The 27,508-nt window shown below is 41.9% G+C and overlaps 1 protein-coding gene across 7 annotated transcripts in view; it reads left to right on the top strand.

Annotated features, from left to right (window-relative positions):
• The window catches only part of stard13a (StAR related lipid transfer domain containing 13a), a 577,401-nt gene that overhangs the window by 511,507 nt on the left and 38,386 nt on the right, over window positions 1-27,508 (top strand). For all 7 annotated transcript variants that reach the window (XM_078222235.1, XM_078222233.1, XM_078222234.1 and 4 more), the window contains 2 exons: window positions 14,977-15,048; window positions 21,947-22,028. In XM_078222235.1, the coding sequence (XP_078078361.1) occupies window positions 14,977-15,048; window positions 21,947-22,028 (154 nt within the window). The remainder of the gene's footprint in view (window positions 1-14,976; window positions 15,049-21,946; window positions 22,029-27,508) is intronic.

The following is a 27,508-nucleotide window of genomic DNA, read 5'->3' as shown; positions in this document are numbered from 1 at the left end:
CTCAGACCCTTTCCTTTTTTTTTTTGAGACACTCCTCAAAACCTACTTTTTCAACAAAGGTTTTGGGCGATCTGGTCTTGTGTGACTCAGTATTAATTATGTTTAATAGTCCTGTGAAACGCCTTGGGATGTTTTTCTACAAGAAAAGCATGATATAAATAGTAGTTGTGGTAACCACCACTTTAGGTGATGTAACAAATCCACATTTATGGTATTGTTTGAAACAGAAGGATTAATTTTTTTGATGACCTGACTGCCAGTTCTCCATCAACCAACACACAAAATAGATTATTTTAGTCATTCATTTGTTTGCTGTTTGTGGACCTTGCATGGCTGCTACCATGTCCTGCATAATAACAGACTGTATTTCATAGGTCTCCTTTTTTCGATGTAAACCACTTTGAGTCTCCAGATTGTGAAAGATTCTATATAAATTCAAGTTCATTATTTCTATCTTTGTAATGTTAGCACACGGTTTTCATTTAGTATCAAACTTTGGCGTTAGTTCAGTGATGCTTCAAGCTGACTATATCCTGCCTATAAATAAACTTCATGCTGCTATTGGACCTCTGGCCTGAACAATTAAAAAACTTGTATCACCTCCCCCATTTCCCATTTATGACTTGGACAAGTCTCACCTAATCTCTCATTTTTTTTGTAATGCAAACTCCCTCAATGTCCATTCATGTTTGCATTTAGGAAGCTGCCCCAATGACAATATTTCTTCCTCCCTTTACTTTTTCTCCTGGACACTTTGTCCTGTCTTTTCTTTACCTTTTTTAACAGAAGGAGCCACTATGCTTAATAGTAAATTGATCCAGCACCACTAACTTAAGTCAGATGGCCAACAAGCAGTCTGCTGCCACTGTCAGGATTCCTGGGGCTTTGAACATGAAGAGTCCACCTACAGGAACTACCAACAATCCCAGGTGCCAACAACTCGTCCTGCAGCACCCTGGGATTGGTGACTACTGCTGGGATTGCAGAAACCCTGAACTGGAAGCAAGTGATGGAGGCTTGAGAAGGGGAATGGGCTGTGCTTGTCAAGATTAGTCGAGCTGTTTCTGCCTGGCAAGAGAGTTGGAGAGATTGGTGTGGAGTAAGCTTTCAGGGAGTCAGTGCTGTTCAGGAGCCCACAAATAGTCCCCATCGTTCCTTGATTCTCAGCAACCCACAGGCAGCTCACCAAGTTATACCTGACGGCGTGCGCCCCCCCCCCCCCCCCCATTATTGGAAGAATTAAGGGTGGCACAGTGTTTAGCACTGCTGCCTCAGTGCCAAGGACTGGATTCAATTCCAGACTTGGATGCTTGTCTGTGTGGAGTCTGCACGTTCTCCCCGTGTCTGTGTGGGTTTCCTCCCACCGTCTGAAAGACGTGCTAGTTAGGTGCATTGGCCATTCTAAATTCTCCTTCAGTGTACCCGAACGGGTGCTGGAATGTGGCGACTAGGGGATTTTCATCGTAACTTCATTGCTATGTTAATGTAAGCCTACTTGTGACACAAATAAATAAACCATATTCCTCCACTCTTGGAGGAACATTAAATCTCATCTAACGATTGTGGGCAAGTCCCATGAGCAGCTAACGCCATTTATTCACCACTGGCTGCAAAATCTGAATTAATGTATTTCACCAGAAAGCATGTAATCCATTCTGTGCCGATGAGAGTTTATTTTTATCTGAATAACCACTAGTGGAGATAACTTACTATCTGCTACACTGCAGAATGCCAGTGTAGTTTGATTCTTCATTAAAGATGTTGATACTAACAGAAAACCTTTTGAAAGGAAAATGGACATTTGGCTGTGCACTGGATAGCCTTTTTAGACATTTACCACATTGAATAATTCATTTAATGCCAGATAAACAAAGCCTGCAATTTTCTAGAATATATTCACAGCATTGGTTAGTTTGTGATGTAACTTTCATTAAGCAGTTAATACATGCATATATGCATGAAGGCATGTTTATAAAGACACTATTTCACTATTTCATATTTGAAGAGAACTGTCACAAAATAGCATTACAGGATATCCGAGTCCTTGGGTCTTAAAGAACAGGTGAGTTTGGTAGAGTATCTAGAACTGAAAATTGGTTGTCCGACAGAATACAGAGTGAGAATGAGTGGGTCTTTTTCAAAGTGGCAGGCAGTGATTAGTGGGGTGCTTGGGTTCAGTGTTTGGGCACCAGCTGTTCACAAAATATAAATGACCTGGATGAGGAAATCAAATGTAACATTTCCAGTTTTGCTGATTACACAAAACCTGGGTGGAATTGAGTTGAGGAGGATGCAAGGAGGCTTCAAGATGGTTTGGACAAGTTGAGTGTACAAACACGACGGGTGCAGTACAAAGTAGCTAAATGTGAAGTTGAAAAGCGGAAAGGAAGAGTATTATTTAAATAGTGCCATATTGTTAAGTGTGGATGTACAAAGGAATCTGGGTGTCCAGTCAATGAAAGAGAGGCAAGTGCAGTAAGCAATTAGGCAGGCAAATAGTATGTTGGCCTTCGTTGCAAGACTATTTGAGTTCAGAAGTAGGGTTGTCTTACTGTAGTTATACAGGACCTTGGTGAGACCCCCACCTGGGGTATTTGTATGTAATTTTTGTCTCCCTATCTAAAAGGATATACTTTCCATAGAGGGAGTGCAGTGGAGGTTCGCTAGATTGATACCGGGGTAGGCGGGACTCTCCTATGAGGAGAGATTGGTTCAACCGGGCTTGTCTTCACTAGATTTGAAAAGGATGAGAGGAGAACTGATTGAAAAATAAATTCCAACAGGGTTTGGACAGACGAGATGCACAAAGAATGTTTTCCTTGGTTGGGAAATCTAGAACCAGGGGACACAGCCTTAGAATTTGGGGTGGACCATTTAGGACTGAGATGAAGAAACATTTCTTCAAAGGCTAGTGAGTCTGTGGAACACTCTACCACAGAAGGCTGTGGAGGCCAAGTCACAAAGTATTTGAGAAAGAGATCACTTTTGTTTAGATTGTGATGCCATTGAGAAAGTGGGAATAAAACATTGAAATAGAGGATCAGTCATGAGCATATTGAATGGTGGAGCAGGCTTGTAGGGTCAAATGGTCTCCTTTTAGTTTCTATGTTTTTAGTAACCTTCATATTTGCATTTTCTGGCAAACTTAATGAAAATTAAAAATTGAGTTAAACTTATGAATGATAAAACCAACATTCAAAATAAGAAAACAAGAGTCTGGATGAAAACCTTGAGGGGGGGTGGGGGGGGGGGGGGTGCCTTTTAACAGATGGCATTAACAGTTGACTACATAAAACCTGACTGAGTTTTGTCATTTAAATTTTCAGGTGAAAGGGGGGGAAAAGTACATTTCCCAAGTGTTTATTAATAGTAAGAAGCACCATTGTTTCCTGCATAGTTCAGTTATACTTCAGTTACAGGAAACTTGGAGGAAGGAGCTGGGGTTATTATCAGTTAGCACTTAAAAGTAGGACTTTGTGTGATTTCCTTTTATATTGAAGAGCCGATTTTCCTCTGTTACAAATCAGGTGTTAAGCCATTAACACACAAGCCTAGATTTTCTGGTATGGGTATGGTTCAGACCTGAATGGATTGTACTGGATAGCCCCAAATCTTGCCATGCCACCCCCCACCCCCACCCCCACTATTGCCGCATTCAAAGTGGCAGAAGTATTGGAGTGTTTTTGTCAAATAACTCATTCAATGTGGGTGAATTACAGAAATCAAAATCTTATCAGTAACATGCATGCACAGTCCCCTCTGTCTCTGTGTCTTCCTCTCTCCATCCCTATCTTGCCCCCTGTACGTTGGAGCAGCATTCAATTTTGATTTATTTCACAAATAACAGCTCTTCAATATTCCAAAGGAGGCTGTAAATGGTCTCGTGAGGACTATAGGAGATGACAAGGTAAACTGTGCCATTGGACTAATGGGTATCTTTGAATTGGTTTCAGATAGTAGTAGATTTGAGAGGATTACATCAATACTGTTAAATGAGCCTTTCGAATTCACTGCAGTGTTTATTATTTAATGCAAGATTTGACCTTTTGTGTGTCAGCTTTATTTAAATCTAAGTTCACTTTTTTGCTATTCACTGAAAGATTGATGACAGCTGTCACAAAATCACTGCAAAAGAAACAATTAACAGTTGATTGCAGGGAAATAATATTGGCACTGTATAATAATTAAACTGATGAGTTGATATCATTGTTTTCCAAGTAGAAGAGCCTTATGAGTAATTCAGCAGGGGAATTACAACTTGGTTAAAATTATCCTGTCTGCTTTGTTGGAGTGAATGCCTAGAACAGACATGTATTTTCTTGCCAAAATAAACAAATAAGATAGTAACAAGAAAACAGACAAGTAAGCAATTTTAGACTGGTTGAGGCATACTTCTTTATACCGATTGCTTTTAAAAATTGTTTGGCAGTGGTATTGGAATTGTCTGAGTAGGCAGATTGGAAATATGCCCAGCTAAATTACTTGGTCGTCATCAAGATATTCTGGATAGGGTTTTGACTTGTTCCTCATCAATAATAAGACTCTTGATTATTAATGATATTTAACTGTTGTAACCAAAGAGAACCAGATTTGGATGTAAATATGGTCCAAAGATGTGCGGGTTAGGTTGATTGGCCAGGTTACAAAAAATTGCCCCTTAGAGTCCTGAGATGTGTAGGTTAGAGGGATTAGTGGATAAAATGTGTGGGGGTAGGGCCTGGGTGGGATTGTGGTCGGTGCAGACTCGATGGGCCGAATGGCCTCCTTCTGCACTGTAGGGTTTCTATGATTCTATGATAGTTCTGGAAGGATTTAGACTAGAAAGATGTTATGCCATATGCCAGAATCAAGGGAGCAGCAGGAAGCCCTATTCTGTTTAACTCCAGGATCCACGGTCCTGCCCTAATTGTATAGATCCATCCTTTTATAGATAATTGATTGGTTAATTGACAGTCACTGAATTTATCTTCGTGCCGCTGTCTGTCATCAAAAAACTCCAGAGTTTATACTTTGAATCAACCAAAAATGGTTCAATTCATCTGCAGGGCAGAACCTGCAATTAGCAAATGAACTTCAAAGTATGCAACCTCACATCTGTATTGAAATTAATAAGGAGGCTACATATCCCTTAAAAAAGCAGCATCAAAATAGGTAAATGAACAGATGTAGCGAAGACTTGCTGGCAAGACAAGAGCTAGGGAACATAGAAAACTTCAGAGTTTTTCTGCCCTAAATCTATGCAATCTTGGTCTTACCAACAGGAAGTTGAGTGATCAGGACCCATCTGCTGTAATCATTTTGTGCCTCTCCAGTGTTCTAACAGTAACTTAGCTGCTCAAGTACCAGTCCAGGATGTTAAACTTGCTCTGGGGAGTGAAGTAGAGCAACAAATATTTGCAGCCAAATTCACCAATTAGTCATTTCTAGATTTTGAAAGATTGACTTGTAGATTAGGAGCAAAGCATTCAATTGTGTATCTTGGAAGTTTGATATTGAAAAGCAGCGTAGACTTGAATCATGTTTTAAACACAGTTTACACTTTGTTTGCGTGCATTGTACTTAGATGAACTTTTGGTGAGTTTTGGTATTATACTTGTAATTTATCTAAACCTTTACATTTTGGGTTTTCCTTGAAGAATAACATCTACAGCTGAGCAATGCAGCAAAGCTCTTAACAGCTTCTGCTCATCAATTTAAAGTCCCCTGGAGCATGTGCTGCTCAGTTGGTTAAAAATATGGGCGGGCAGCAAACTTTAAAAGCTCAGTCGTAGTGTCTTTGATGTGGAACCTGCATTCTGCAATAGGTTTTCTCACAACAGCACTGACCAATTAATACAATACATCATGAACAACAACAGCTTGCACTCGTATGCAAAAGTGCCTTAATTTCACCTAGTGTTGTTTTTTGTTCATTCCTGAGATGCAGGCATCACTGTCTGGGCCAGCATTTATTGCTCATTCCTAATTGCCCTTTAACTGAGTTGCAAGCATTTAAGAGGCATCCACCTTGCTGTAAATCTAGAATCGCATGTAGGTCAGACCAGGTAAGGATGGCCGATTTCCTTGCCTAAATGTCCCTGAACTGGATTTTTACTATTGTCTCATGGTCATCGTTAGAATTTTACTTCCAAATTTCTGGATTACTAGTCCAGTGACCATACCACTACTTTCCCTTTTAAAAGTCAAATCCCAAGATGCATCAGGAGACAAAGAAAATATTTTCAGTGGAATCTATGATGCAGAAAAATGCTATGGCAATGTTACATTAAGTGAGCTTTAGCTCAGTAGTGAGTTAGTTACTACCTGGCCATCTAGTTTCTCAAACAGAGGGGGAGATGGTGGCGTAATAGTAACGCACTGGTAATCCAGAGGTCCAGGCTAATGTTCTGGTGACACGGGTTCAAATCCCACCATGGCAGATGGTGGAATTTAACTTCAATTAATAAAATTTGGAATTTAAGCTAGCCCTCAGTAATGATGATAACTACTGTTGATTATTGTGAAACAAATGCCCTTCAGGGAAGGAAATCTGCCATCCTTACCTGGTCTGGCCTACTTGTGACTCCAGATCAACAGCAATGTAGTTGACACTTAACTACACTGTAGAAAATTTAGGGATGTGCGACATTTGCTGGCCTTGCCAACTACAGCCTCTGTCCATTAAAGAATGAAAGAGATAGTGAGGAGCATTGTCAGAAGCTACAGAAGGATATAGGCTGGAAATTTGGGCAAAGAAATGGCAGATGGCGTTCAATCCTGATAAATGCGAAGTGATGCATTTTGGTAGAAATAATGTAGGGAGGAGCTATACGATAAATGGCAGAACCATAAAGGGTGTAGATACGCAGAGGGACCTGGGTGTGCAAGTCCACAGATCCTTGAAGGTGACGTCACAGGTGGAGAAGGTAGTGAAGAAGGCATATGGCATGCTTGCCTTTATAGGACGGGGCATAGAGTATAAAAGTTGGGGTCTGATGTTGCAGATGTATAGAACGTTGGTTCGGCTGCATTTGGAATACTGCGTCCAGTTCTGGTCGCCACACTACCAGAAGGACGTGGAGGCTTTGGAGAGAGTACAGAGGAGGTTTACCAGGATGTTGCCTGGTATGGAGGGGCTTAGTTATGAGGAGAGATTGGGTAAACTGGGGTTGTTCTCCCTGGAAAGACGGAGGATGAGGGGAGACTTAATAGAGGTGTATAAAATTATGAAAGGCATAGATAGGGTGAACGGTGGGAAGCTTTTCCCCAGGTCAGTGGTGACGTTCACAAGGGGTCATAGGTTCAAGGTGAAGGGGGGGGAGGTTTAACACAGATATCAGAAGGACATATTTTACACAGAGGGTGGTGGGGGCCTGGAATGCGCTGCCAGGCAAGGTGGTGGAGGCGGACACACTGGGAACATTTAAGACTTATCTAGATAGCCATATGAACGGAGTGGGAATGGAGGGATATAAAAGAATGGTCTAGTTTGGACCAGGGAGCGGCACGGGCTTGGAGGGCCGAAGGGCCTGTTCCTGTGCTGTATTGTTCTTTGTTCTTTGTAGAGCTGCCACATCTTCCCTTTGTCAGCTTACAAACCAAGAATTAACAGGTCTTAACAGTCATTTGCAGCTGTCCCGTGAACAATTTTGGGGGCAGAAAATAGGGAGAAATACAGAAAAGGAAAACAGTCTGGCAGACTCATTTTATCTCCCAATGTATAATGCTTGTCTCTGCCATCCCCTTTAGTAACCAGACTGCCCCTGCTCCCCTCCCGAATCCTTGAAACAGCACCTGTCAACCTAACTAACAGAAGCAATCATTTATTCAGTAGATTGAGGGCTAACATTCTCTTAGGAGAACATCAAATCCTGAAGTGCTCTTAATTTTTGTTCACTTCAGCATCAATCAAATATTCTGCTGAAATTGATGGGTCATATTCAAATCAACTCACTCTGTGGAGGTAGCAATTTAATCTCTGAAGCTGTTTGACAGCTCAAACCTTTAAATGCCATTCTACTGAGAAATTTCTTCATTCTTCTGTCTGTTCAGGACAATGAATTGGCGAAACAGCTGCTTTGTGATTATGGGCAAGGAGCTATTAGAAAGTGACTTCACTGCTCACAACCCCTTAATTAGTCAGCAGCTGCTTTTGCTTTTTGTTCGTTTTAACTACAACTACCCTGTAAAGTTGTTCTGCTGTCATGCGTTAGGATATTGCAGCTGTTAATCGTGGAGTTCTCTGGATTTTTGTACTTTAAGTGAAAAGTTGGCCATTTGTAGTGGGAATGAGATGGAACCTGTTCTCCAGAGAGATTCTAATTTTACATAAGTGATCCTATAATAGGATGTTCCCATTTCGCTGCAGCACATTACCATTAGTTATAGAAACAGGGGGCCATTTAACCCATGGAATTGTGGAATGAAGTATTGTTTAACCTTGCACCATTCTGCTTTGACAGCAGATCAGCCAACTGAGAATTGCCCCCTTTGAGTGACACTTGATTTTACTTTTGCCTGTGGCACTAAGGCTGTAGTTGTAGGACTTTTACATTGATGCAAAAGTTTCTAGTCGTCAGTAGCACGACTGTGTAAGTGCAATTTAAGTGACAGGCCATTGATCTGATTTGGTTTAGTGGTTTGCAAGTTAGAAATTCATGTCTATGAACGGAGCAAGTCCTTCTGGCTGTGACATTTCATTGGCAGTTTTATGTTGCTTACTATAGATAGCACCAGATGACAGGCAACGTAACGTTTCACACAGATGAAAACTATACAAGCCTGTTGCAACGTTCATTGTTAGCATGCATTCTTTAAATTGATTAAACACAAAATATGAAACATTGTTGTCTCATTCCTTAAACAATTTGCCATTTTAGTGGTTTACAACCCTGTTATCTCTAACGATACTTTTCGCTGTATCCCAATACATGTGACAATAATAAACCAAGTCAAAAATCTTTATACCCTGCATAACAATGCACCAACAATTATTATAACCAGCCACATAGTGTGAAGTGAACATTTGCCATCCTCCTTATTGGTACTGTAAAGCTAGTGATCAGTGCATGCAGAGTCCAGAAAAGTAAGTACAGCACAAAGTTACTGAGAATCAAAAAACAATCTCCAGTCATCTTGCAAAATTCCAAAGACGGATTCCTTGGCCTGGTTTTTTTTTAAAAACCGATGCACCCTTCAGCATTTTTCATTCTGTGCTGACATGTAGCAGTAATGCCTGGGAAGCCCCACCCAATGCAAACTGATTCCAAGGATTAGCCCATTCCAGTTTAGGGGTTGGATTTCCTGGTATGTGGATATTTTCAGTTCTGGTTGCACAAGGATGTGTCGAGAAGCTGTGCTCTTCTGATGGATCGTGAGGTTGATTTGAATATTGATTTGGGAAGGTAACACCACAATCTGGATTGTTGACATCGGCTAACAGAGTGACAGTCACTAGCCCGTCTAGACTCGGGGCTGTCACTGAGAAGGCAGTGAACATCGGACGTTGTAGCCACATTAATAACGTTGGCCTAATCAGACCATTTAATGCCGAAGGAACCTGGCTCCATCATGATTCTACCAAGTAAGTATTTTAATTTTACAACTTGACCTTTTCCCGATGACTTCAAGGGTTTTATTTTGACAGTGGCGCCTTTCGTGCTTCAGAAAGAAACAGTAAAGTTTCCCAATAAACTGTCAGTGTGTTAGATGCAGCCTCACTCAACCCTGTCAATGTAGCACCCGCGGGATTTTGTCCTCGTCTGTTTAATGGATGACTGACCAACTAGAACTGTAAGGAAGGAATACAGGATTTTTGTGTGGAGCGGAGAGACATTCCAAACTGTAACGTTAGCAAATATTTCAGTCTTTGCTCCGTGTTCATTTAGAGTCGCGGGGAGGAGCTGATGAAATGTGATTCTTTTATACAGATCCAAATGACGTGGTTTTTCCATTTGGTTTGACTTTTTGTGTTGACTTTTCCACCGCGTGTTAGCTGTTAACAGCCAGTTCAATGTTTAACAAAAAGAAGCCAAAGCGTCCGAACAGCTGTCCACATCGCTCCCGCATGTTGCTCTGTTGTGAGCCAGATGCTACAGTTGGAAGAGGAAGGTGAGATATTATCTGACCTACCTCCTGCTCTTGAAAGTTTTTTTTTAAAAAAACCTGACATCGTGAAAAGTTTCAAGCAGCCAATATTTTCATTGACCCTAAACCGAGAGGGAACACAAACGCTTTTGGTTTGCTCACCTTGGCTCCTGTCAGAGCACCTTGGCAGATAACAACTGCTACAGTCCATCCAGCTGCAGATTATCAATTACACGCACATAGCAGCTATTGGGCTTTTCCTACTCGGAGATGCTAAATGGGAACTTCTTGCCACAAGTGGATCAGAATCAATGATCATATAGCAAGAAAAATGGCATACTTTTTCAAAACCTTTGCGTGATTGAAATTCCAGGAGGTAGATTTCTTTCAGAACTAGATGGCTGAACAATTCGATCAGTGCAAGTTACTTCTCCTGGCAGCTCCTGACATCCTTAAACCTTTGGTGTAGGAGTGAACTTCAATTCGGAATTGTGATTAATGGACTTCAGGAGCTGTTTAAATACCAGACAGATGATGCACGGTATTAATCCATCACTGCAAGCAGTCCGTGTTTCTCCTTGGATAAAAGCAAATTACTGCAGATGCTGGAGTCTGAAACAGAAAATGCTGAAAAATCTCAGCAGGTCTGACAGCATCTGTGGAGAGGCAATAGAGCCAACATTGAAACATTGGCTCTATTCTTTCTCCACAGATGCTGTCAGACCTGCTCAGATTTTCCAGCATTTTCTCTTTGTTTCTCCTTTATAAAGCAATTTCTGAAATCCAGAATTTCCCTGCTACTTTCTCTTTAAATTGAGACCACAGTAGCAAGATCTAATGCGTGTTAGCTGCTAACAGCCAATTCACTATGTAACAAAAAGAAACCAGTGAATGCAAAAGCATCCGAACAGCTGTCCATATCACTGCTGCATGTTGCTCTGTTGTGAGCCGCATGCCAGATGCTACAGTTATAAGAGGAAGGTGAGATATTATCTGACCTACCTCCTGCTCTTGAAAGCTTTAAAAAAAAAACCCTGGCACAGTGGTTAGCACTGCTGCCTCACAGCGCCAGGTTCAATTCTGGCCTCTGGTCACTGTCTGTGTGGAGTTTGCACATTGTCCCCATGTCTGTGTGGGTTTCCTCCGGGAGCTCCGGCTTTCTCCCACAGTCCAAAGATGTGTGGGTTGGGTTGATTGGTCATGCAAAATTGACCCTAGTGTCAGGGGATTAGCGGGGTAAATATGTGGTATTATGGGGCCTGGTGGGATTGTGATCGGTGCAGACTCGATGGGCCAAATGGCCTCCTTCTACACGAGGGATTCTACGATCAAACTTCAGAAAAGTTATGGGTGTGTTACATTGTGGATTTTCCAGATCAAGTTTTTTTAAGAAAGGCACTTTGCTAGTTTTGTGCAAGTGCAAAATGCTTTGAAAGTGCTGCATGAGGTGGCAGATTTGGGTCAGAAAATGTGTACTGTTAACAAATGATAGCTGTGGTAAGAGTTGAACCGTGGTTTATTGATATCCTGTGCCCCCATTTTCTCAAACCAATTTTGTAGCGGGCACCTACCTCAGCACAACACTAGCTGCTTCTCGCAGCCCTACCTATTGCGGGTTACCAAGTGGGAGGCCTGTACACACCCTCCCACCTTGATGAAATAATACGGTGGAGACATTTGACATATTTAAGGGAAACTTTAGAGCAGTTGGTGTCAAAACACTGTACCTGTTACATCCTGGAATCCTAGGATAGAATCCAATATTCATTTACCTTCATTGTGAACACAAGTATCAACAACTCTGTCACTGTAGAAGCTCTCTTTTGGATGTTGTAGTATAATTTTGTTGGGCCCTATTCCAAGCCCAGAGGTGTGTGTCTGTCTGAATGTGCAACTGCACGTATGTTTGCAGGCATTTTCCCACACTTGTGTGAATGCCTGCCTGTTTTTTAGAGCTTTGCAATGACTTTGTGACAGCTTAGCCAATTAGCTGCACCAAAATCGACTGTGGTGTGTCAGTGTAGTGAATTTGCTCATTGTGACTTATTTTAACTTGATAGATTTAAAGTTTTACTGATCTAATGTTTATTGTTTAGGCAATTCAGTGTCCTTCCTGGCAACAATTGCATTTCTGGCTCAGAAATTGAATATTGCTAAAATAAATATGCTGTCTAAATCTTTACACTCAAATAGGCTGTCAAAGCTTTTTGTGAATATGTGTAGCTCCTAGCATGCATAAGTTAACCACACTGCAAATCTGACTGAAAGCATATATTCACACTTTGGGGCCCTGTCCTTTGCAAACTGAACATGTCCACACATTGTGCCTTTTTCAACTAAATAAAAGCTTGGGACAGCCATTCACTGGTCAAGACATTGCCATGGGAATGAACCAATCAGAGTCAACTTGCTTGGCTTGAATTTAAACAAAAGCCTGGCAGTTAACTGTTCCCTGGTGCATTCTGCATGGCAAGGCCTCTACCAATCTGAGTCGGCTTGCCAATCAATCAACACTTATTGGTCGCATTGCAATTTGGCTTTCTTGCAACTGTCCTGATGAATGCAAGAAGAAAATCTTCAGCATGAATCCATTTGTTTTCAGCAAGATCTAAAATGTGCCTCTGGGTGGGGTTATCAAATAGGTGAGAGTGGACTCATCACTTATGGATAGCAAACTACAATGAAATGTACACGCCCTGTCGCCTTCAGGTCAAATATCTCCCCGAATGGGTCTCATTTCTCCTCGCGTCCTGTTAGACTTCCATGAAGTTGAGATTTTTACAATAGGTGACTGCTTCACTCATTACAACTTCCTCTTCCTGACCTTGCTGCAAAATGTCGGCCATTTCCTCATCATTGGTTGGAACTAGGAAAATTTTCCAGTAGGCAATATGATTTTATCTTCCTCATAGTACACCCGCCAGATATTGAATGAGTTTATTTTTAGCAGATACATCAACATCTCCAGCGTTGTGTGTGGTTGGTGTGGACTCATGCCAAGGATTTCATTCACTGGATTCTAATGTTCCTCTTGCATCATTTTGTTGTGATTTTTCATGTTGCATTTTGATTATCATTATCAAGGGAAAAATGCAGAGTTCTAATGAATTAAATTATTAACCATTATTTATCCATTAAGTTCTATTCTTTAAGCAACTAACTTATTTTAATGTGTATTTGTTCTATTTGATCTAAGATTTATTTGCCACTAGCTTTTGAAATATGTTTTCATAAAGAAATGGGGACTGCAAAGTTTATCTTCCAGTTAAGTTTTCATTATATTGAGAGATTCTTGCTTGGAAAAAGTTCCAAAAGATGTGGCCCAGTTATCTTTATGAATGCTGTGCAGATTTGCTTTTTGTTCAAATTCTTTAAGGCAATTTGTAGTTGGACTATTAGTAAAGGAATTGTTGATGCAATTAATACTTTTTCCAACTAGTTGAAATCCAGGAATAGCTTCTTAATATCCGTCATGCCAGCAATAGGAAATCTTCCAGTAATACGGTCCTTGAAAATTTCTTCCCTGTTTTATCCTCATTTCCACCTCCCCCTCCATTCCCTTAGGATATAAGTATGATTAGTTAAAATGTGTGAAGATAGACACCATTAATGAGGTCATTGCATAAGCCATGATGTGCACCTGGTGCCTTAACAGTCTGTGATTCAGTAGATCAGTACAGATATGGGAGGTCATGCATCCCATTGAATATAAAAAATGTCCAGGCTGCCCATCTTGGCATCTAACTTCAACTTGATTGACACCAGAATTGTTGTCTCCACAACTGTACAGATCACTCTTTGTGAAGAAGTACTTACCTTGTATCAGTCTGTGTCTATTCAGGACGATGATAGTACTCATTTTAAATTAAAACAACTTTGGCATCTTCGCAGATTGTCAGAGAAAATATTTGCCATCTTTATTGATGACTGATTATGTTAAGCCTGGCGCATCTTGTCCATCACCTTGCAGATCTAACGATCATTTGTAGTAACACTACTGGAGCAGGTTTCATGGTAGAGTGGTAGTGCAAGTATATTTAATTCAGGCCACTGCATCATCATCACTTGAAGGAACTGGGAATGAATGTGACAGAGCACTTCATCTCGCCTAGGTTGACTAGAGGTCGGGCTAACTTGCTACAAACTCCAGCTCCCAGACAATAAACAGGCATCTGAAAATGGGAAGGGGGGAGCGAAGCAAATTCTAAGACTGACACTGCATATGACGAGTAGGATTTTCGAGCATTTCAAAATATAGGCATTTATAACCAACAGATGGTAAAACACTAAAGCATTGACTCTTTTCCTCCGGACAGATTAGATATTGAATTAGCTATTGAAACAGTGCTCACCATATCAACTGCTACTGATCTTTATGCTGTGTAACCACATCTCTATAAGCAACACAGGCCATAATGCACAATTCAATTTTGCCCGCCATCTAAATGGAACACACTAATTTGAAATACTTGCATCTCATTAGACTGTGTCTGGTTATCGGTGCTGTGACCATTTTTGTTACCCGCGGTTCTGCACTGTTATTGCAGAGTTCATTTTGTGTTTGCAGAATGGTTGGGGTGTTAGAACAAAAGAAGAGGAAATTGGCACAGAGTGTGCACTTTCTATCAATCATCTGTTATTCAGTTTTCACAAACTTGCTTGTGCATTTTGTGCCAGCATGCCCCTTGGCCAAATAGCTCAAAACTATTGAGTTTTTGTCACCAAATTTGGCATTTGATTCACATTGTTCAGCTAATCCATTGAAGAAGCTTTATTCATGGAGAGCCACCTTGTTTAGCTGCCAGTAGAGTCTGATGCACGTTTTCTTTGAGGGAAGGAAGAATGAATTGCAGTTCCTATGTCTGAAGGTTGAACAGATTTTAATGTTGTCTTTCTTATCTTTGCTTTCAGAGATTGAAGCCAAGGAAGCATGTGACTGGTTGAGAGCTGCTGGATTTCCTCAGTATGCACAACTGTATGAAGGTAGGTTTGGATATTGCTTTCACAAGTATCCTCTCCCCACATGCATGCAAAGTGGATAAACGCACGTCTGTAAGAAAAATGTACCTCTTTCCACACAACAGACCCAGAGCAGATCTTGTTTATCCTGTTCTCTTGAAGTCAGGCTCTCTTTAATGGCAAAAGCTGTTTCAACTTATTGACACGAGTGATTATTTCAGCAAACAAAGTGCAGAGGGGCAGCACGGTGGCACAATGGTGAGCACTGCTGCCTCACAGCACCAGGGACTCGGGCTCAATTCCAGCCTCGGGCCACTGTATGGAGTTTACACATTGTCCCTGTGTCTACATGGGTTTATTCTGGGTGCTCCAGTTTCCTTCCACACTCCAAAGATGTGCAGGTTAGGTGGATTGGCCATGCCTAATTGATCCTTAATGTTAGGGGGCTTAACAGGGTAAATGGGTGGGGTTACAGGGATAGGACCTGTGTGGGATTGATTTTGGTGCAGGCTCGATGGGCTGAATGGCCTCCTGCACTATATGGACATTATGAGCTATTCTATGATTAATCCAAACTGTTTGGGGAATGTTTTCCAATGTAACGGCTTCCTAATGGTGCAATACAGGGATGCACCACACGATGTGATATTGAGCCACAAGGAGCCAGAAAATTCAGTTTTGATTTCTGCTCTGCTAAATCAGTTGCTCTCCAGTGCAGCAATAGAATTCCCAGGGCAGGTTGAGGAAAATGTTTGCAAGGGTTCTTGCTACTGATTACTATCTGGAACCAGCTGCTGGAATGTTCGACAGTCCTGGAGTTCTGTGTACAGTTTTAGTCTCTTTGGAATCCCAACAATGCAGAAGGAGGCCATTCAGCCCATTGATCCTGCACTGACAACAATCCCACCCAGCCCTTATCCCCATAATCCCATGTATTTCATAGAATCATAGAAACCCTACAGAGCCGAAAGAGGCCATTGGGCCCATCGAGTCTGCACCAACCACAATCCCACCCAGGCCCTACCCCCCATATCCCTACATATTTACCCACTAATCCCTCTAACCTGCGCATCTCAGGACACTAAGGGGCAATTTTTAGCATGGCCAATTAACCTAACCCACACGTTTTTAGTCTGTGTGAGGAAACCGGAGGAAACCCACGCAGACACGAGGAGAATGTGCAAACTCCACACAGACAGTGACCCAAGCCGGGAATTGAACCTAGGTCACTGGAGCTGTGAAGCAGCAGTGCTAACCACTGTGCTACCATGCCGCCCCTAACTAGTCCTCCTGATACCAAGGGGCAATTTAGCATGGCCATTCAACCTAACCCGCACATCTTTGGAGTGTGGGAGGAAACTGGAGCACCCGGAAGAAACCCACACAGACACGGGCAGAATGTGCAAACTCCATACAGACAGTGGCCTGAGGCCAGAATTAGACCTGGTTCCCTGGCGCTGTGAGACAGCAGTGTTAGCCACTGTGCTGCCCCGTTGCCTCAGGATATTATTGCCATAGAGGGAGTGCAACAAAGCTTCACCAGACTTGTAATTGGACTGTCTTATGAAGAGAGCTTGGGCAAATAGAACCTGTATTCTTTAGAGTTTTGGAGAATGAGAGGTGATCTCATTGAAATCTACAAAATACTTAAAGGAATAGATAAGATAACTACAGGCAGCATGGTCCTCTTGATTTGAGTCGAGAGGACCGGGATGAGGAATATTACTTAGAGGGTTGTTGGTTTTTGGAATTCTTTACCCCGTAGGACTGTGGAAGCTCGAGTCATTGTGTATGTTTAAAGCAGAGATTGATAGATTTCTGATTAATGTAAAGGGGTACGGGGATAGTAGGTGCAAAAGGCATTGATGTGTCCGATCAGAAGCCAATGACTCGCGAATGTTTTGTCAATGCGTGCGATTCACACAAGACATTTAAATGTTGCTTTTACATAATTTTTCTTATTGCATCATGAATACTAAACAAAAATGCCTCGAATCTCTGGACTTTGTGACTCAGCATTGCCAGCACTCCAATCAGGCTTAGTTTGGTGCTCCCTCTTTTATCCTGGTTGCGGAGCTGGCTGATATAAACTTGCTAAGCTCTCGCGTGGAAAATGGACACCTGAGGGGGCGGTGGGAGAGAAAGAAGACAACAAGGTTGTGGTGTGGGGAATTTCACCAATGATGTGTACTGATTACCAGTTCAAATGTTAAAGCTTTGGGACTAGATTTTACTGGGGGGTGTGGGGTGGTGATAGTGTACTGTTCACACACCCCATGACGTTCTGTTGGTGGGCTGAACTGATGATGATGGGTGGGGAGGAATTAACAGCCTGGGGGGTGGGGGACGGGGTGTGCTGTTTCTGGAGGCTAAGTGGGAGGGGGGAGTGTAAAATTTTGCAGTCTGGGTTTCCCTGATGACGCATAGAGCACTCTCAAAATGATGCATCCCTTTTTCTGCCTCCCACCCTCCTGCTTCCTACTTTCAAACTTATTCTAATGTTTTAAGAAAATGGCCTCTCAACCTGCCTGCCCTCACCAACCTGTATTAGGACATAGACAGCAAATACTCTGGGTCAGTTGGCTTGCTAACGAGTTCTGTTGACCCTTCCATTTTTTAAAATTCAAATGTGGTGGCCAAGCTATCAACTTAGGCACCTGTCCAGCTCTGCTGGTATTGAGGGATAGTTCTGGGGTGGGCAGGAAAATGGTGGGCTTGCCACCTGTCATATTTTGTGCCCCCCTGCCCCTCTAAGCTGAAGTTAGGGGAGCTGTAAAATGAAGCTTATTCTTTCAGTGGTTACACACAAGAGTCCGAAAATGAATCCATATAATCCCTATAGTGCAGAAGCAGGTCATTTGGCCTATCGAGTCTGCACGAACTCTGTCAGTGTTACCCAGGGCCCCTGACTTGCCCAATCTCCGCTCATTTACCTTGGCTGATGCCTCTAGACTGCACATCTTTAGACTGGGAGAAAACCCACGCAGACATGGGCAGAATGTGCAAACTCCACACAGACAGTCACCCAAAGCCGGAATTGAACCCAAGTCCCTGGTGCTGTGAGGCCGCAGTGCTCACCACTATGCCTAAAGGGCTACCTCCTTGCCTGCAGTGAAGTGATGGGCTGATATTTTCTATTGATTTTTCACTGAGAAATGAGTTTATTGTTGGACTACTGTATTTTTTTGTTGTGATTTCCATTTATCTGCTGTCAAAATTAAATCACTGGGCCCCTGAATGGAGAGTTAGCAGTAATAATCTCTAAATGTAGCTTTAAATTTAAACTGCAGCACAATTCTGTGAATTTCCTTAAATATACCCACTGACAATCTGTAAAATCATGCAATTATATGGTTTTGCACTCCGCTCATCATTTCAACCTGTGGGAAAGGTCAGCATGCTTTATTATGAAGCCAGTATAAAGTTCTTTGGGATCACCTCTGATAACCTCCCAAGCAAGGTGCATCATGGACTGGTCAAAGGTTATAAATAAATTGAGGAAATGCTGGAAATAGTGTGTGCGGTGAGCGTGCAGGCCACCCTGCCAGCTGTGTGAGAAGAGGTGCACATGTTTTCCCCATGTCAAGTACTGGTCGATTTCATTCTCCCCAAAATTACTGGGAGCTCTGGTATAGACAATACCAATATGTTCTGAGAGAAAATAGGAGAACTGTTTAGAGTCAAGGGGAGTTTTGTTTTCACTCTCCTTGTCACCCCAACTCGGCTATTTTGCTTTAACTACTTGCTCTTCCTCTGGATGGCACTTAGATATTTTCTTTCTCTAATTCCTCTCATCATGTCATCTTTTGACACGTGCTACTATCACTTCTGTCATTTGATCATCTCCTGTTCTCCACCTAATCACTTTAGACTCGTGCTGTTTGTGTTTGGATTACTTGAACCAGTTCCCAGTGTTTGCACTGTGAAATCTGACTTCTATTCTGATAATGTATCATGGGTCAATGATTCTGGTGGCAGGATAAACACCAATATGAAAACAACAGATCTGTTAATGCACAGTACAAACGGCCCAGCAATTCGCAACTCTTAATTAGATCATTACTTATTAACGAACCGTTAAGTAGGCTATCTAAATTACATCCACAATAATGGGCTGAAATCTGTGTGTTGATGTACAAACTTTTAAATTGCATTTGTGCACTTTCAGGAGATCAGGACATTTGAGCCAAATGATTTCATCCTGAACATCTTTAGTCCCATTCCTTGCTCTAGCCATTGGGGGGGTAAATTGGAGTGAAGAATTCATCCAGGGATGCTTTTGCCTGCTTTCCACTGCCTAGATTACTTGGTCAAGAGCTTCCTTGTAATGTACATGACATACAAAGTTTAGGCTTCCTACTTTGGAGGTCATTGCTCTAATACCATTACTGTGATGTGGTGATGCTGGTGTTGGACAAGGGTGGGCACAGTAAGAAATCTGACAACGTCAGGTTTATTTGGTATCATGAGCTTTCGGAATGCTGCTCCTTCATCAGGTGACTCACCTGTTGAGAGACTTCTTACTGATACTGTTAGCCTAATGACTTATTGCAATAAGCACGATGGCACAGTGGTTAGCATCGCTGCCTCACAGTACCATGGACCGGTTTCCTCGCACAGTCTGAAAGACGTGCTGGTTAAGTGCATTGACCCGAACAGGCACCGGAGTGTGGCAACAAGAGGAATTTCACAGTAACGTCATTGCAGTGTTAATGTAAGCCTTACTTGTGGCTAATAAATAAACTTTAACAAACTTAAAAGCCGATTGGCTAAAAAGGGTATCGCCTGAAACAAAAATGCATGCATACGTGCATTGGCTGATGGAAGAGTTGAATGCCTGAAGATGGGAGACCATCTTTTATCCTTTAATTTAGCAGCGTAGTGTATATACACCTCAATTGTCCTTCTGAAGACCCAATTTAAAGATATAAAATGTTGATTTCCTGTTTGCAGTACTCTGTATTCTTGTTTACCAAACACTCAGCTGTTTATCCAACACCAGGGTCTTGCTGCTTGATCTAGTAGGCTGTTCAATGTTATCTCAAGTTGATCGTTTTGCTGATTAATTGAAATCTGTGGCAGAGGAGTCTGTTTAAAGACAAAGCTATAGAAAAGTGTAAGCAAAATGGGCTATGACTGCCATTGCAAAGTCACAATTTATAATGTAAGACAGTGAAACTCTGCAGTGAGGCACACTGGATACATAGAACATAGAACATAGAACAGTACAGCACAGAACAGGCCCTTCGGCCCACGATGTTGTGCCGAGCTTTATCTGAAACCAAGATCAAGCTATCCCACTCCCTATCATCCTGGTGTGCTCCATGTGCCTATCCAATAACCGCTTAAATGTTTCTAAAGTGTCTGACTCCACTATCACTGCAGGCAGTCCATTCCACACCCCAACCACTCTCTGCGTAAAGAACCTACCTCTGATATCCGTCCTGTATCTCCCACCACGAACCCTATAGTTATGCCCCCTTGTAATAGCTCCATCCACCCGAGGAAATAGTCTTTGAACGTTCACTCTATCTATCCCCTTCATCATTTTATACACCTCTATTAAGTCTCCCCTCAGCCTCCTCCGCTCCAGAGAGAATAGCCCTAGCTCCCTCAACCTTTCCTCATATGACCTACCCTCCAAACCAGGCAGCATCCTGGTAAATCTCCTCTGCACTCCTTCCAGCGCTTCCACATCCTTCCTATAGTGAGGTGACCAGAACTGCACACAATATTCCAAATGTGGTCTCACCAAGGTCCTGTACAGTTGCAGCATAACCCCACGGCTCTTAAACTCCAACCCCCTGTTAATAAAAGCTAACACACTACAGGCCTTCTTCACAGCTCTATCCACTTGAGTGGCAACCTTTAGAGATCTGTGGATATGGACCCCAAGATCTCTCTGTTCCTCCACAGTCTTCAGAACCCTACCTTTGACCCTGTAATCCACATTTAAATTTGTCCTACCAAAATGAATCACCTCACATTTATCAGGGTTAAACTCCATTTGCCATTTTTCAGCCCAGCTTTGCATCCTATCTATGTCTCTTTGCAGCCTACAACAGCCCTCCACCTCATCCACTACTCCACCAATCTTGGTGTCATCAGCAAATTTACTGATCCACCCTTCAGCTACGCATTTTGACGCATCTGTTAAATGAACTAAACATTTCTTATGGTCTCTGATTTCGCGGTCTCCCTGATTGCAAACAGATGGAAGAGTAAAATTTTTGTGTGACTAAAGGGCAGATATCGAGTTCCTTTACTGACATGAGCTTCTCAAATTCTCACAGTCCCAGTTTTATTTGTACTACATGTCTGTTTTCCAATAGAATAAGGCTCTGAAAATGATATCGGCCGCCAAGTGAAATGTTTTCCAACTTTCCCAATGACACTGAAGCTTTTAACTATCTTTCAAGTGGATGCTGCTTAAAGATGTCTGCGTGGGTTTCCTCTGGATGCTCCAATTTCCTCCCACAGTCCAAAGATGTGCAGGCTGGGTGGATTGACCATGCTAAATTGCCTCTTAGTGTCAGGGGAATTAGCAAGGTAAATACACGGGATTACAGGAATAGGGCCTGGATGGGTTTGTTGTCAATGCAGACTCTGGGCTAAATGGCCTCCTTATATATGATCATGCTGAATTGATTGTCTGAAAAAGAAACAGAAAATATTGGAAATAAACCGGTTTATTGAAAATGGAAAATATTTTTTTTAAAAGGGCAGATTACTGTTTTGGTGTGAACCATGTCTCTACTCTTGTCAATTGCTCATGGTCCTGCTGGACATTTCTGACTTTTTCTGTTTTTATTTTCTGTAAACAGCACATTGTTCATTACCCTGAAGGAAGTTTTTTTGTTTTTTGCTCACTTATTACAATACTGTACCAATGTATAATTTAAGCTACTTTGATCCATTGCAGATTCCCAATTCCCAATTGACATTGCGTCTGTAAAGAAAGATCATGATTTTCTTGACAAAGATTTCATCGAACCACTTTGTAGGTAAGGAATGAAAACCAAAAATCTCTTTGAACTGTGATAATGTCATGTGTTTCTTAACTTGAATAAAATGGCAATTCTGCACTCCATGTCAGATACAACTGTGCTGTTGTACACACAGACCTGCATTCCGTGATGAATTAGCAACATAGAAATCTGTTATCCATGAATTCATGTTTGGATATGTTCATAGATCATAGATGATAGAAGATCATAGAATCCCTACAATGCAGAAGGAGCCCATTCGGCCCATCAAGTCTGCACCAACACCAATCCCATCCAGGTCCTATCCCTGCTTAGCTACCCTGCTAATCCCTCTAACCCAGGGGTTCCCAAACTTTTTTTCACTGGGCCGCACTTTCGGAATAAAAATTTGCTCGCGCCACACCAAAATTTTTTATTGATAAGAAATACATTCAAAAACATTTAAAAAACTCCTAGCAGTGCTTGATTCATAACACAACTACTTTATAATATGATCATGGGACATCCAGAAAGTATAAAACAATCACTTTGGAAAAATATCTAATCCATGTTTAAATGTTTCTTTGATTGTCCTTGAATCTTCCCGCCACACTTGCCATCCTCTCGCCACACCAGTGTGGCGCGCCGCACCCTTTGGGAACCACTGCTCTAACCTATCACACCCCGGGACACTAGGGGTTAATTTAGCATGTCCAATCAACCTAACCCACACATCTTTGGACTGTGGGAGGAAACCGGAGCATCCGGAGGAAACCCACACAGACACGGAGGGAATGTGCAAACTCCACACAAACAGTGACCCAAGCCGGGAATCGAACCGGGTCCCTGGGGCTGTGAGGCAACGGTGCTAACCACTGTGCCACCCATGTCATTATATGTTATGATTGATATTGCCTTTAAAAAATACCCTTTGTTCATGCCAATATGTCTTCTGCGACTATATTTCCATAAAAACCACTATTTTACATTCTGAAACAACTGAAATATTTATGAAATAAAACACACATTTTGCTTTTCCCTGTCCCTATAAAAACCATCATGATGTCTTGCTTGGTCTATTTGTGGAAAATGTTAATGGATCTCAAGAGATTAATGTGACTGAAAACACTATGTTGTTTTTAAAGGCAAAATGAGACTTTTTTTATAATCAATCTCTACGATTGATTATAATGCCTTTGTCACTCGGAGTGATTTATGTTCAATCTCAACAAGAGCTATATTAGTCTTATACTGCACAGTGATTAGTTGGGACACTGTTGTAAACAGTGCAGTCTTGTGAGTGAATGAAAATCCTAATTGCAGCAACATTTCTGGGGTGAGAATCTTAAAAGCCAAACAAACCTCCGGCTGTTGAGTGGGGAAAGCTTTTAGACAAAGTGCTATAGGCACCAAGCTGCTTCTTAAATATCTACCACTGTAGTAAACCTGAAGAAAATAAATGGGTTATTATCCGTGGAAATGACAAGGGTGCTTTGATGAACACTGTTGAGACAAATCCTTTTGGAGACTTGCTTGTCACGGCTATAGACGCCACTCTAGCTTCCACACTCTGAAGGTGTCAGTATTTGTGATTTCTCTCTCCTGTATATTACAGATCATGAACCCAGTACCCTGGAGAAATACAAGATGATAATTAGCCTGAAATCACAGTCTTCCCACATCTGATTTCAAACCCTTAAGAGCTAATGTAATTGCTGTTGCCAGGACAACTAGGCTTGTGCAATAAACACAGCCTTCCCAGCATCAGGCTATGAATAAAAGAAATGGGAAGTGTGTTGAGGTGATTACAAACAGCTGAGAGATGCTGTACATTTGCTGGCTTCCTCTGAGCCTATGATCATAGAATCCCATCACTGAGTAAAAGAGGGTGCATTATTTTGAAGGAATTAACCTGGAAATGCAAATACACTAGAATCGAATTTTCATGTTGGCCCCTTCTGTTTTTCAGATGGCTCCTGCCATTTGTGTGACCAGCTGTCAGCCTAGCAGGAGATAGCTATAAATCTGTACCCTATATTCTTTTGCTAACCCCCCCAGCTTGTAAAGAGCTGAAGTAAATCAGCTTTCCAATTGTGGGCTATAGCAAGCAGATTGGCAGTGGACTATGTTTTTAGTGCTGTCAAAACTAAATTATTTAATATAACACTGTAAAGTTGATGCAACAGCTTGCAGTTATTTGAAAGCAAAATACTATGAATACTGGAAATGGAAATCAACTCAGAATACTGGAAACACTCAGCAGTCTAGGCACCACCTGTATTGAGAGAAACCGAGTTACTTTCAGCTTGTGACCTTGCATCAGAGCACAAGCATTGCTGCATTCTCCATTGCAGTCAGTTTTTTTTGGAAAGACAAAAATGTACAAGGACTAATGGAGGCCATCTTCAACTTCATCACTTCAGCAGTAATCAGTGGATAATAAAACTTGAGTGGGTACTACAACCAGTGTGATTTCCCCTGCCAAATAACTACATAAGCAGTCGGAGCAGGTGGCCTTTTTCAGTAAGATTATGACTTCTATCTCAAATCAACTTTCCCATCCAATCTTTGTATCTCCAGATTACCTTGGCACCCTAATAATGATCTGTCTTATTTTTAAACATTAATGACTGGGCATCCAACCCAGTTGGGTGGCATGGTGGTACAGTGGTTGGCACTGCTGCCTCACAGCACCAGGGACCCAGGTTCAATTCTGGCCTCGGGTGACTGTCTGTGGAATTTGCACATCCTCCCCGTGTCTGCGTGGGTTTTTCCTTCACAATTCAAAAGACATGTTGGTTAGGTGCATTGGCCATGCTAAATTCTCCCTCGGGTACCTGGACAGGCGCCAGAGTGTGGTGACTAGGGGATTTTCACAGTAACTTCATTGCAGTGTTAATCTAGTCCCAAAGAATTCTGGGAGAATTCTGGTCTTGGATTTAAATGCAGCCCAGACTGATGAGTTGAAAGCTTTCTTTCTGTTGGTTATAAGGATCCCATGAAAGAACAGATCTCAATCAAGACTCTAATGCTCAAAAGTAACAATATCCCCTATGCCTTTGTACGTTGTACCCTCCAGAATCAATTATTAGAACTGGCCAGTCTCATTTTCCGCCCTTCATTAAATTTAGTTCATCCAAAATGCCCCTCCCATTATTCAAACTCACATTAAATCCTATTCACCTATCGCCTGCATTCACTCCTAGTCCAGCAACACATTAATTTTAAAGTTCTCATCCTTGGACTGGATCTTACCAGATGTGAGGAGGTGGCTTTGGAGGCACAACTTCTTATCTTTTCCCAGCCTCCCAGTCCCCTCCTTGACATTTGTATGGGTGGGGTTGCAGATGGTGGAATCCATTGATTCGATGACTCCTGCTCCTCCTTGCTCGGTTTATTTCAATCCTTCAATCTCATTGGTTAAGAAGATGCACTGTTCAGAGGTCCCAGATGTCCAATTGCCCTTGCTGTGCTGTTATGTACTCACACTTTAAAACTGTTAAAACTAATTGTACCTAAATAAGCCTAACTAATGGCATATGCTGCAAGGTGCCCCAGTCCAGACTAATCCGGCCCAATAACACTCAGCAGTAGAAGTGATGGGGAGGTTTGGAAAGCTGACATCCATCCAAACATTTTTCCCATTAAATGCTTGCAAAGGTCTTCAAGGTGACATAGCTGAAAGTGCAGCTTGCCCATACTAATTAAGTACTCTGGTAAAGTGGCAAAGTGTGTGACAGTATCTTATTGATGTTGTTGATCTCCCTCCTATACTGTGTGCTGCTTTTCTCGCAAGTATAATCTCCTCGACATCAATAATCCAAAATTCACCTGATTTATTTTTGGCTGGTAACAGTCCCAGCACAATTGTGATGGAGTTAATGATCGGACTGTGGGTAGTAACTGGGTCTCCCGGGGTTAGATAAAAGGGAATGCAATTCACTACAGGTTCTGAAGAGCTTTGGTAGCCTGAACAACTCAGTCTGGTTAGATGCTGCTCGTTTACCACTGGCCCAGTGTTCTTGAGCTCCTCTCACTGCTTCCCTTCTGCCCAATAGCTGGCTTGCTGTATCGCTGTGAACTTGCATTTGGTTTGAAGCAAAGTATAAAAGGTGATATTGGCGAATGACAAAAGAGAAGATTTGAAACACAGCTTGGTTAGCATGGTCCAGAATTTCAATGATAACTGGAAGACCTTTTGTTGTGTTCTCAGCACCACTTTTCAATTCACATTTCATGTATCTGTTTTTCTTCTTAGCTTAGCACTGACAATCCACAGAAATGTGCAGCCATGCAATCAATAGAGAAATCTTCAGCGCTAGAATGTTTTGTGCTATCAATATTGCATTTTCTTACTTTTGACCAGAGAAAGTAATTGCAAGATTCTGTGGTTGTTGCACCATCAAAACCAGTAGTGTGGCCCACTGCTCTGGTATACTGTGCCACAAAGTGTTAAGGCCATGGTTCTTAATCAACGCCCATAAGAGTTTGGTGCCAAGTGCAGCTTTCTCGCTTGCTTGGTGGAAGGTCAAATGTTTTTCTTTCCATTAATTTAACACTTGGTTTCCCCCGTGTTGTTTGTCCAACTTTCTATTACTGAATTGTATAGGAAGAAGCAAGGAAAGAATGATTGTGTGGCCCAGGTTTGAGCTTCGATTATGGACAGAGTCGAGTCGAGTTCTGCTGTGACTTTGACAAGAAGCTGCTTTTATTCTCTGAGGGTCATTGGTCTGTGGCACTCTCTTCCCCAGAGAGCAGTGGAGGCTGGGTCATTTAATATATTCAAGGCGGAGTTAGATAGATTTTTGATATACAAGGGAGTCGCAGGTTATTGGGGGCAGACCGGGAAGTGGAATTGAGATCACAATCTGATCAGCCGTGATTTTATTGAATGACGAGCAGGACAGGTTTGAAGGGCCAAATGGAGTACTCCTGCTCCTAAGTCCCATGTTCCAGAGAGTTTGAAATTACAGGCTTCATCTTTAGGCCTCAGTGTGTCATCAACTCTTTGCAGAATTATTGTATGACCTCCTTGTTGAAAATACTATGCTGCCAGAGCTGTTAACTCGGATGTTATGAGTCAAATTTGTGATGTAAAAACAAAGACATGGGTAAAGTTTGAATACGCTTGCCCATTCTCCAATCTGCAGGTCCAAAGTGGGCAACATGAAGTCAACATTTGTAATGCAATGTCATACGAAAGAACATTAGTTTGGGTGCTTAATAAGCATCACTGGTGATCCCCTGAAACAAAGAAGGGCATTGTTAAAATATGTTAATAGGTTGCTGGACTGGAATCAGGACCTCTTTGAGAAATTTATACATGGGGGTGATTTTGAGCCTACATTAAGCATCGGCATAAATGATGACGTGGTCCCAAAATATCTCGAGCCAGAAAACTAGGATCTCGTTTCATGATTTTCCATGCTTCCGGCTGGTGACGTAATAAGGAAACCTCCATTCAGTAAATTTGAATGGATTTAAATATAATTAAAGGGCTTTCCCACAAATGTTCCCCC

The sequence above is a fragment of the Mustelus asterias genome, chromosome 10 (assembly GCF_964213995.1).
Source record: "Mustelus asterias chromosome 10, sMusAst1.hap1.1, whole genome shotgun sequence".
In the NCBI taxonomy this organism is placed as follows: Eukaryota; Metazoa; Chordata; class Chondrichthyes; order Carcharhiniformes; family Triakidae; genus Mustelus; species Mustelus asterias.
The sequence above is the reverse complement of the archived record's forward strand: the minus strand, read 5'-3'. Positions and strand labels throughout refer to the sequence as shown.